We start from the raw sequence: 12,682 nt of genomic DNA on the forward strand, positions 1-12,682 counted from the left end.
ATATCTGAATTTTTTATTGTTCAATTTACTTTTCGAACTAGTTGACTGTCAAATAAATTTCAAGTAAAAAAAAACAACCATTCCGTTGACCGACATCGATGATTTATATTAATTTGCACGAAAATAATATTTCTACTCTCTGGTGTAAAAAAAAACAACCAGCCAAAATATAAACATCATAATATTTGTAGGAAACGGTTTTTTAACTTCAATACTAAGTGACAATCAGTTTATAAATATTATATTCAGTATTTATCCATTTCTTTTTATTATGATCTTCATCTATTTACTTTTGTTTTGTTAATAAAACAAAATAAAAAAAATTAAACTATACTTAGTTGATAATTTCTAATAACAATTAATTTCTCAAACAATTTAATTAATGTATATATCAATGCTTATTGTATTTTTAATGTTGCTGTTATTAAAGGACATAATACTACCAAATAATGCAACGAAACAAGAGAAAAATCACATTTACATATGACAAATTGATGAACATAACCTAACTATTTCTAAAATTTATTCAGGCAACAGTAACAATATCAGACGTTTACAGCTGTCCATTGTTCCATTTATATTTGTTCTTTTTGTTTTATTTTTTATTTTTGTTTTGTTAATAAAACACAAAACAAAAAAGACTGTACTTAGTTGATAATTTCTGTAACTAATAAGCAAAAATTACATCTCCAATTCTCAAATTGTGCAATATAGACAAACTCTTCTTTAAATTAATTCAGGCAAAACATTCTCATCTCGAACAATTTAATTAAACTATATGCCAATGTTTATAGTATGTTTAATTTTGTTGTTATTAAAATGGCATAATATTTCCAAATTCTGTAAAAAAAGAGAAAAATTACATTTACCTATGTCAAATTGTTGAACATAACCTTTTTTTTAATTATTCAGGCAACAGTACCAGACGTTTAAGGCTGTCAATTCGCGAGACATAACCTAACCTATTTAAAATTAACCAAATAACCAAATAAATTATTTTCCATTATGCTTTTCGTCCAGTTATTTTTGTTTCTCTAACAAAACGAAGTAAAAAATATATTTAGTTCATAATTTCTGATAACAATGATTTTTTTTCAACGTCAAAACAATTATAGACTTGTCATTGTCAACAATCCCAAGCAGATAAAACAGGAAGTTATACAAACATCGATAAAACATATTTTGTTGTCAATGCAATAACGTAAAAATAACTAATCTCGTAAATAATGAAGATAACAATACAAATTCTAATTAAAAATAACGAGAACACTTACCAAAAATCTCTCCCTGACTTGCATATTCAGATACTAAGTAAATCATATTTTTCGTCTCCATAACCTGTAAAATGAAAAATGTCAATAAAAAAATATTTATCAAACGAAACAAAAGGAAAATTCATGACCGCCTACGATATTAATTATTATATTGGCTAGTGGTTATAAAATGTAAATCGCCAATTAACAATAGAATTGCAATTGTGCTCGAAGTATTTGTTATGCAAATTCTTCATCAAATATGAACTATGAACCGATTTCGCATTAATAAATATGTTAATGGGAAAATTGTAAAATAATACGTACGAAAATATCCACTTCGGATTATTATCGAGCTAAAATTAGATCAAGACGAAATTGAACGTTACGAAACGGTTATAAATCGGTTTTATTCTTTAATAGATATCATATTGTTTCGAATTTATATGTTACAGATTTATAATTATTTGAAAACATCTCCAATTGATTATAGGAAAATAAATATTTTTTGTTAAAGAAATATTACTCCTTTTTACCTGTCATATTATTAAACATAACCAATCCATTTTTAAATTATTATAAATTAATTCAAAAAGAATAAATCAATCAAACAAATAAATCAATATATTTATATCAGATTAATTATTTTCTTTAATCTACTTAGCAATTTTTAGGACTGAGTGTGTTGGTAACACGATAAAAGATTTCCTTTGTTAAAGACAATTGTCAATTTGCTATATATAAACCAATTCTTCTCTAAATTAACGTGGACAATATAATTTAACTATACAAAATTATTTTTAGCTTTCAAACTATTCTAAATCAGAAAGTGTTATTTATTTGACTATATAAGTTAAACATTTGTAGACAAAAAATTACATTTATGGTTATGAAATTGTAATATTCTACATAATTCTTTCAAATATTAATATAAATATTAATATATTAATATAATAAATCATTTTTTATTTGTTTTCAAAACTCAAATAATTTAATGTCTTATTTTATCGTATTTTTGTAATCAAAATTGTTTCAGTGAAATATCAGTGAATTTGTTATTTATTGAAATTAACCCAATTCTTCTTAAAATTTACTCAGGCAATACAAAACAAATAACTATAAGAACAATATTTTGACTGTAATATATATATATATATATATATATATATATATATATATATATATATAACGTTACTATGCGCTTGTTTTTAATGTGCCAAATATTTTTTAAACAAATATTGCAATAAAAACATCATAGTTTAAACGCAGGAGAAAAATATATTATATATATATATATATATATATATAAATGCATAATTATATCAATAATTTTTATGCAAGCAACAACGTTAATTTGTCAAACAATTAAATTAAATTATGTCAATGTTTGTTATACTTTTAATTCTGCAAGTGTTAAAATGATATAACATTATCAGATTCTGAAAGAAGCGAGAGAAAAATGACGTTCAGATTGTGGAGAATGAACTCTTCTTAAAATAATTTAGGCAACAGTATTAGACGTTTGCAGCTATCGAATTTTTAAATATAACCTACCTCTTCTAAAAAAACTTTAGACAATAATATCAGACGTTTACAGTCATCAAATTGTGAGATATAATCTAATTCGTCTTAAAATTATTGAGGCAACAGTATCAGACGTTTACATCCGCCAAATTGTGAGATCTAATCTAACTCTTCTTTAAAATATTTAGGTAATAGTAACAATACTAGACGTTTACAGCTGTCAAATTGTGAAATATAACCTAACTCTTCTTAATATTATTCAGGCAACAGTATCGAGCTAATCGAACTCTTTTCCGCGGTTGGTCGTTGTATAACAAGATCGGAGCTGATTTATACGCCGACGTTACTTGAAAATTAATCACGTTATTACGTAAATTAACAATCCGACAACGCCGGACATCGACAGCCCGGTAATTAATTGACTCGTTTCCTCACAGCAGTACGTAAATATGATTTGGCGAATCGATTCTATTTTTTTCCCCGGTTTGACACAAAAACAATCCGGCCAAGATTAAATTCAATCTTAACGGTTCAATCTTAATAATAGCTTAATTAAAAGCAAACCGAGTGGCCCGGAGTGGGACGAGACGGGGGGTGGCGAGGAGGTCGAGGGGGTCGGCGGGTTGCTCAGAAAAAAAAAACCGGCAACGCCGGCCGGAGGCAAAGACGTTCAACGCGTTGCCAGGCGACGTCATGACGTCACCGCCGTCATTGGCGTCACGGCAGTCAAGTTGAAGGTAATGTTCACTAGCACGGATGAGATTCGGCGATTTTATGGTGTTTTGGGTTAAGTGGGACGCTTCGTCGATTGTTTCCCGATGAATTGTGATGGATTCGTCGACACCGCTCGAAAAAAAAACGGGATTATTGTTCGGATCGGTTAATCAAAAAATTTCACCGAATATTTCACGGGCTTTGTTTAATGGCCTTTTAGTATAAATCCGTTTAAAAGCCTCCCCCCCTTCTCCCAAAAGAACAAACGAAAATAAATTTATTTCCGCGAAGTGATTTATCGTCTTAAACAAAAACATTTTCGGATAAATAAATTATTTAGGCGTTCGATTGTATACTGTCAATGAACCACGGGTTCACACTAATTTCCATCCGTTTATATTTACGCGAAAATATGCTGAATAATTGCAATTATAATGTCTCTATTGACTCGAGCCGATGACGTTAATTAAAGATTGGTTTTTGTACTAAATGACATCAATCGCTATTGTTCCTTTTTAATTAATTTACGGCATCAAGCTCCGACCTACAAAGTTCCCAGTAAATAAACACAAAAACATAATTATCCATATTTGCTCGCTCTCAATCGTATATTTATCAACTCCATCGTTAATTTGAAACAATTTCAAGGAAAGAATTGGGTTATCCTGTGATAAGTGGGGTTAAAGTCTTGTGAATTCTTATTTTTAACAGACTTCGAAAGAGGAGGAGGTTCTATGTTCAATTGTATACATTTTTTAATATATGTTCGCCGATTTCTCCGTCAATTGTGGACCGATTTTTAAAATTCTTCTTTTATACGAAAGAATGCACTTCCTGGGTAGTCCCATTGGAACCAAATCAGGATCTGTTCAGACGTGGTGAAATAAGCAAAAAAACGGTGAATGTAGTGGACGCCCAAAAGAGGTTGTTACCGACGAACACTTTAAAAGAATCCACAAAATGACTTTGAATGACCGTAAATTGAAATTAAATGAAATAGCAGACACTCTGAAGATACTAACTGAACGTGTACCTCTTATTATGTACAAATATTTGGGTGTGAGAAAACTCTGACCAAAAACAAGGACGAGTTGATGATTCGGAGCAGCGTTTGAAGATTATCAAGCGTAAGAAGCCCTAGTTTTTGCGTTGATATGTCACAATGGATGAAACATGGCTCCATCATTTCATTCCGAAGTTCAATCGACAGTCATCCAAGTGGACTGCACACGCTGAACCCGCTCCAAAGCGCGGGAAAACGCAACAGTCGGCTGGCAAGGTTATGGCGTCTGTATTTTCGGATGCGCATGGAATAATTTTCATTGACTGCCTTGAAAGGACTATCAACAGCGACTATTACATAGCGTTATTGGGCCGTTTGAAGAACGAAATCGCCGAAAAACGGCCGCATTTGAAGGAAAAGAAAGGGCTGCTACACCAAGACAATGCACCATGTCACAAATCAGTGAAAACGATGGCAAAAATCCATGAATTGGGCTTCCTCGTCCACCGTATTCTCCAGACCTGGCCCCCAGTGACTATTTCCTGTCAAAAATGATCATTCTCTTTTTAAAATTAACGTAGGCAACAATATTTATCTAGAACAACAATTTTTATGTTGTTTTTAATTCTCAAACAATATAATTAATGTATAATATAATATATATATATATATATATATATAATTATTATATATATATAATGTAATATATATAATTATTAAATCATACAACACTAAAAACTAATAACAGATGACAAGAACAAACAAAATTACCTGATAAAGTTTAATAATGTGTGGATGATCCAGTCTTTTCATGATGTCTACTTCCCGATACACCTTCTGAAGATTACTCGCATCCAATTGTGACTTATCTATAATTTTAATGGCGACCTGTAACAAAAAACAAGTTATTGAATTTTTGAATAAGCTTAACCTACTTAACGCTCATATATATATATGCGAAAAGAGCTTCGCGTTTAGAGATTAATACATTTAAAAAATAAATTTGAACGAGGAAACAATGAACTTGAACTCTATAGTCGTGAATTACACCTTTGTTAAAGTTTAACGCACATAAAATGGTCAAATATTTATACTGGGTCTGTACGGGCTTTATTAATTGCGCTTTGTTGAATTTCTTGGATTGTATAAATAGAAATTAGAAAATGTAATACGTCGTTATAGTTTTTGTGAATTCTAACATAATAAAACCGTATTAAAAGACCCTTTTAGCATGTTTTTGTGTATATGTCATGATGTGTGATACATGACAACAAAATAAACTAATATTTTTTATTAGTAGCATTAATTATAGAATAACACGATATATATTTGGAATATATGTCATTTTTGACAGTTGCGAGTTCAGTGACTTAGTGTTTTAAAGTGTTTTAGTAAAAATTAAAATATTAATAATTATTAATAAGTAGGTTTAATTAATTTTAGAATAAGAGATCCGATAAAATATAAATTTTTGACATTTTTGTTTTTATTGCTATTTTTGTAGCATTGATTTTAGATTAATACAATAGAAATTTCGTTAATTGTCACCTATGACAGTAATAATTTGACAACCATTTTTCGTAATATTATTTAAATTTGTCTAAACAATTTTAAGATAAAAACTTTATAAAAAACAATTTTGACAAGTTTATATGTTTATGTTTTTAGGATATAACATATGATATTTGACAATTACATACACTAAAAGTTTATGTTGGTAGCACTGATATATGCCTTAAATATATTAATTAGTTGTCATTTTTGACAAGTGTCATTTCAGTGGTGTTATGTGATGTGATTATGTTTTGGAAAATAATAATAACTAAAAATATTGATAATTGTCAATAACTGCTTTTCTATTTCTACTAATTAAAAGATTGAATACGTCATTGTTGTTTTCCTAGATTATAAAATAATAAAATGTATAAAATAATATTAAATAAATTATATATATATATATATATATATATATATATATATATATATATATATATATATATAATAAAATAATATTAAAAACGAAATATTTTTTAAACAAATATTGCATTAAACTATTTTAAACGGATAATATTATAAATTGTATTTCTAGTTATATAATGTTCAAGATATTTTTCTAATGTCGCTTTTCGACATATTTTTTAATGTACACAAAAATACATTTAAAATTCAATTGTAAAAAATAACATTTGCAGTTCTAAAACTGAAGAACTTAGTCAAATTCTTCTTAAAATTAATGTAGCGAACAACACTCATTTAGACAATTCTAAAAGAAACAAGAATGACGTTTATAACCGTCAAATTCTTGAACATAACTTAATTCTTCTTAAAATTATTTAGGCAATAGTACATTTACGGCCGTCAAATTGTGAAAGACACCCTAATTCTTCTTAAAGCTATTTAGGCATTAGTATCAGACATCAAAGTATCATATTTCAGTGGTATTGTTTTTTGGAAAGGTTTCGTAGATTCTAAAATAGCAAAATTTATAAAAATAATATTATTGACATTTGACAGTAAAATACACTAATATATCTTGTGGATAAGACTGATTTTATGTCAATATGATAGATATTTCGATAAATTGTCATTTTTTGTTAGTGATTAGTTTAGTGGCAACATATTTTAAGGTGTTAATAATAATATACATGTTGGTGATGGTTAATAACTAGTTTTCGTTATAATTTTACGTAAAATAACTATAAATACAGCCGTGGGTCTATAATTATACCAATTATCCTACCAGAAAAACGACAAAAAATGGTATTGACGTCAGATTGCTTGCGAAGGAGCGAAACGTTCATCTATTAATAAATATTGGTAGTTTTCTTTTTGACAATTTGCATTATTTATATCCGGCTTAATAGCGAAATTTGAAAATTCAGCTGGCAACCAAATCGACTAATAAATTTCAACGTCTGCAACCTGTGTGCTATGATTCAATACGAAAAAAAAGTTGGCTCCATATGTAAATGAAGAAAACCGACTTTATAGCACAGAAAAATACCCATAAAGTCTAACAAAATAGGTTTACAAGCTCTTCTCGTTATAATGTATCCTTTTCTGTTCCTCCATAATTAAGAAAAAATGGGAAAAATGAAAAAAAACCGGTTGCTAACCTACTTATAATTCAATTTCCCGCGGAGTAGCACTTGGCGAAGAATGTTTAATGGTGCGAAAGAAATTATTTGTTGCTCTTATTATACCCGCTCTCTGTTACGTGCACAGTCTGTCTATTATTCCCCGCTGTAAAGGTGACATTTTAATTAAATAGTAGCGTGTTTTAACAGTGGGATTTGTGGAAGCGCTTGCTTTTGTTTATGGTGCGTTATTATGCTGGATGACTGTTAGAATAATTCAATTGTTTGGCTTCTAATTCTAACCCGACGATCTCCAGACTGGTTAGCTTAATTTGACGCTTTCCGTCGATGGTTTACGATAACAATAATACGATTTCATGCCAAATATTAGAAACAAATAATTAGAGAAGCTGGGAATTAACGTTTACTATCTGGCTATGTGAACACTGTGAGAAATATTACCAATTCTCGTCAAAAATTAGGTTATGTTCGTTTTTCTCTGACAGTGTCAAACACCAAAGCCTACTAGATGATGTGACACTTTTTGTATTGTTATTGCAGCACCTGTTATTCCAACATTGGCAACAAAGCCAGCTTGATGCCATAGATATAATTGATGTCATTGTCATAGACGTAAGAAAATGAAATTGCTGGATGTAGTAAAAGTTTGAAAATTTCTGAAAACTCATTTTATCTTGGATGTTAAGTAAATAAATGGAAATGTCACGGAAGTCCAACACCATTCTTACTATCTATGATAATATAAAGATATTTGTATAACAAAAAATCTGAAACTGGATGATTTTCCAATACTAGAAGTCCAAGCTATCAGTTATTTCATTATCTGATGTGATGTGACTCCAATGGGCTGGAGAACATCGCAGCCTGGAGTCCCGCAAGTATAATATAACTCTTTTGGACAATACATTTGGTCAATAGCTATTTCCTAGTAATAATTCTATTAATTTACAGGTGTGCTTTCCTTCCAAATTTTGATTGACAAACGGCCTTTTGTAATACAACGTCCTGGTGAACAGTTCCATGCTAATTTCCTTGTAGAGAGGATTAAATATCCGGTATTGGTCATGGTGTGGTTTGTTATCCCAGCCAAAGGCATGGGACGCCTATAAATTGTAGAAGGGACAATGAAACCAGACCATTATAAGTGAGTACTACAAACCTGATTATTACCGCAGATCAGTGAATGGTTCCCCGACGATGACAACAACATCTTTATGTATGATTCGGCACCGATTCACAATGCTAGAAGTTTTACTGCATATTTAATGGAAATAAAAATCACTGTGTTGCCTTGGCAAGGAAATTCATCACACGGATGATTGCAAAAGAAGTGATTACCACCAAGCAGCAGAGCAGATCAGAGAATGGCATCACAACTCCAAACTTCAGGAAGATGCGTAAATATGTATTGGGAGGCATCACAAAACATTAAAATTAATTGTCATATTGATCATAACTATTTTATATATTTTTTGTTGTTCTTATGATCCAAATATATTACAGATACTAATAAAACATATATAACAGACCCTCAGTTAATCATTTGTTACAGAAATCCAAGTAAAATCAATGTTGTCCCTCATAATTCGGCCACCCACTATATTTGGGGATCCTAAAATGTAAAAATTAAGCTCTCATCTTCGTTTATCATCCTTCGGCTCTCATCAATCATCTTCTATCGGCGATTTCGTGGAAGTCTGGTTGAAAATCGGTAAACAAAACTGCGTTTCCGTCACACCAGGTGTTGTTCGGTGACCAACATTCGTTTTGCCCGAAACATTGACCGGTTAAAGACCCAAATTAGAAATATCATTGTCGCCGACCCCCCAATCGTCGCTTGACAAGTTATAATTGACAATGTCCGCCGCTCGCAGGTATACGGCTCGCATCCTGCGACAGCCCGTCGGACAACAGTGCCGGGAATACAGGTTAATTGTTCGATACCGCCCAATAGAAAAAAATCGGACCCGTACCGGCCCGACACATATTCGAAACCCCGTTAGAACTTGCGTCAACTGTGACGTCAATAGTCTATAAAAGGTTGTATAGATTCGTCCAAGCAGATTGAATATAATCAGAGGCAATTACGACCTTTTTCCGTTGACGTGTCCGGCGATCATCGGACACGAAAGAATAGAATAGAATAAAATGGCGAAGGATAGGATCCTCCGCCATTTTATGCAGTTTCGACGTCGAATCGCGCCCGACATTCTTTGGGTTATTTTTATCTCCTTATTAGAAATGTAAAAGTTACGTTGACGTCAACTATCGCGGCGAGAATAAAGGTTTGACGTAGGGGTGTTTCTCTCTTGCCAATTTGCGTTAGAGGTTTTCTCTTTTCGACTGACGCGGCAGTCGGGGAGGTCGGCGCGGCCCGATGCGATTTCTAAGGAGGTCACAGGCATGTATTGTACCGAGGAAAGAGAAGAATAATCGCGGATCCCCCGGGGCCCCTCAGTTTTTGTCGGGAGGATTATTGGGAAATAGTTCGGAGTGGGTTTTTCTTGCCTCTCGAATATTAAAAGTTCGATGATTTATGGACGTTTTATTGAAAGACGGGGTGGATGACTAAAGTATCCCTATTATTCTATCCGACAATGATTCTTTATCGGTTTAGTTGTTTTATTTATTACGAGTTCCGTGATTGTCCTTGTTATTGTAAATCGCATTCGCGAGAATTTTTATTTTTTGACCCCAATTTCAATAAAAAGGCGACCGAAGGTCATAGAATGCTATGTGAAGCTTATGACAATCATGCTCCATCGATTGCAACATGTGAATACTGGTTTCAACGTTTTAAAAGTGGTGATCTTGATACCGAAGGCAAAGCAGGGTAGACAAAAAATCGCTATCGACTACAACTGATGTAATTGAACAAAGACCCAACAATATTATTCTTCAGTCTGACAACGTTCGACCACATGTTGCAAAACTGGTGAAAACATACTTGGAAACATTAAAATGGAAACTGAAACTGCACCCGTCGTATTCCCCAGACCTTGCTCCTTCTGATTACTAATTGTTCCGACATATGAGTCGTGGCCTGTCTGAGCAGCCTTCAATTCCTGTAAGAATACCAAAAAAATGGGTCGTTTCGTAGATAACATCAATAGATACATCTCAGGAGATTAAGATCGTAAGTCGTCTGAAAGATAACACTAAACTAAAGTTTAACTAACTGAAAAATCCCCGGCCTGACACATAGATGGCGCTACTAGAATTAAATCCATATCCATATGGATCATAAGTTTGTGAATTATAGCATTTTGAGTGAAGCAACTTTTGTTATTGCGAAAAACATGGATAAAAAGGAATTTCGCATGCTGATAAAATATTACTTTTTGAAAGGAAAAAATACAATTAAAGCAAAAATTTGGCTGGATGCCAAGTTTCCGGACACAAGGATTGGTATGCTAAGTTTAGACGTGGTGAAATGAGCACCGAACACGGTGAACGCAGTGGACGGCCAAAAGAGGTTGTTACCGATGAAAACATTAAAAAATCCACAAAATGATTTTGAACGACGACTTGATGATTCGGAACAGTGAAGATGATCATCCGAGCGGACTGCATACGATTCCCGACTCCAAAGCGTGGGAAAACGCAACAGTCGGCTGGCAAGTTTATGGCGCCTGTATTTTGGGATGCGCATGGAATACATTTGAAGAAAAAGAAAGTGCTGCTTCACCAAGACAATGCACCGTGTCACAAGTCAGTGAAAACACTGGCAAAAATCCCTCCATCCACCGTATTCTCCAGTCTGGCCTCCAGCGACTATTTCCTGTTCTCAGATCTCAAAAGAATGCTCGCTGGGAAGAAATTTTCGTCGAATGAAGAGGTGATCGCCGAAACTGAGGCCTATCTTGAGGTAAAGGACAAATCGTACTACAAAATTGGTATCGAAACGTTAGAGGGTCGCTATAATTAGTGTATCACCCTTGAAGGGAATTATGTTGAATAAAAAACTAATATTGCCAAAAAAATGTGTTTAACTATGGAGGCGAGTTTAATTGCCTGTTATAGAACGAAAGAGTACCGAAAAATGTTAACGCTGTGAATTTTGTTATAGATAATACCTAATAAATTATATGACAACATAATGGTATATAAATAACCGTAAAATTGTTTTTTTGTGTTTTTATACACTATGTATAATATGTTGTTATCGTTTGAAATTATTTATTACCGAATAACGCTCTTGACCCTAAATAATATGATTAGAAGGCTTATTTCCTATATAAGTAAACAGGATTGTCGACCTTGATTCGAAATATCTCAAATAGATATTGTAGATTCTTTTAAAACCGATTCTTTAAAAACAAAAACATTTACTTTTTATTTTGTACCGCACGATCGCCACTGACGTCATAGCTCTTACATTTTAAACAAATAATATATTATATAACAGTGTTGGTGAAACTGGAAGCATATTGAAAGCTCTGTCATAACCCTAAGGTCATTAAAATTGCATTGCATTTGTTTGCATCGTATTGCATAAGAGCGCATAATTAGACATCAACATATTAAATAAGATAATCTGTATTATTTGATATATATAATTTAAAAAAAAAGCACATGGTGATGTAGTTGCGCTATATTCTGTTGTTCCATGTATAAATTCCTTCAGTATTTCTGTCACTGTCCAGTCTTCTTTCCAGGGTTTTCCTATCTTGTGAAGTACTCTCTCCTCCATGTACCCTTTCAGTGTCTCAATATTGAAGTTCTAATAACTCTTATTTCTTTACCTTTCTCTTTTTATCCTAACTTTTCATTTAACAGTTCCTTTCTAAGTCTTGTATATTGCTTTATGATAATCTCGAAAATGTTTGAGAAAATGTACTTAAAGAGGTTTAATAATATAATAGAAGAAAGAAAGATTATTCCAGAACATTAATTTGGATTTCGTGATAAGCACGGGACTATAGAACAAATACATAGCCGTGTAAACAAAATCTACCCATGTAACATTCACTCTGCTAAGAAGAATATGCACATCAATAAATAGCACTATCTAGACCGATGTCTAACCTGGAAGAATCACATAGTTGCTAAACAAAAACAACTTGGACTTAAACTATATCAAATGTATT

At 32.1% G+C, this 12,682-nt stretch overlaps 1 protein-coding gene across 1 annotated transcript in view; it reads right to left on the bottom strand.

The window, feature by feature from the left end:
* The window catches only part of LOC143204721 (uncharacterized), a 51,001-nt gene that overhangs the window by 16,532 nt on the left and 21,787 nt on the right, over window positions 1-12,682 (bottom strand). The window contains exons 2-3 of the mRNA XM_076417465.1: window positions 5,266-5,382; window positions 1,275-1,338 (exon numbers count right to left, since the gene is read on the bottom strand). Coding sequence (XP_076273580.1) covers window positions 1,275-1,338; window positions 5,266-5,382 — 181 coding nt within the window. The remainder of the gene's footprint in view (window positions 1-1,274; window positions 1,339-5,265; window positions 5,383-12,682) is intronic.

This window comes from Rhynchophorus ferrugineus, unplaced genomic scaffold, assembly GCF_030347505.1.
Source record: "Rhynchophorus ferrugineus isolate W39M unplaced genomic scaffold, kcgeb_rfMv2 rfM11, whole genome shotgun sequence".
Lineage (NCBI taxonomy): Eukaryota > Metazoa > Arthropoda > Insecta > Coleoptera > Curculionidae > Rhynchophorus > Rhynchophorus ferrugineus.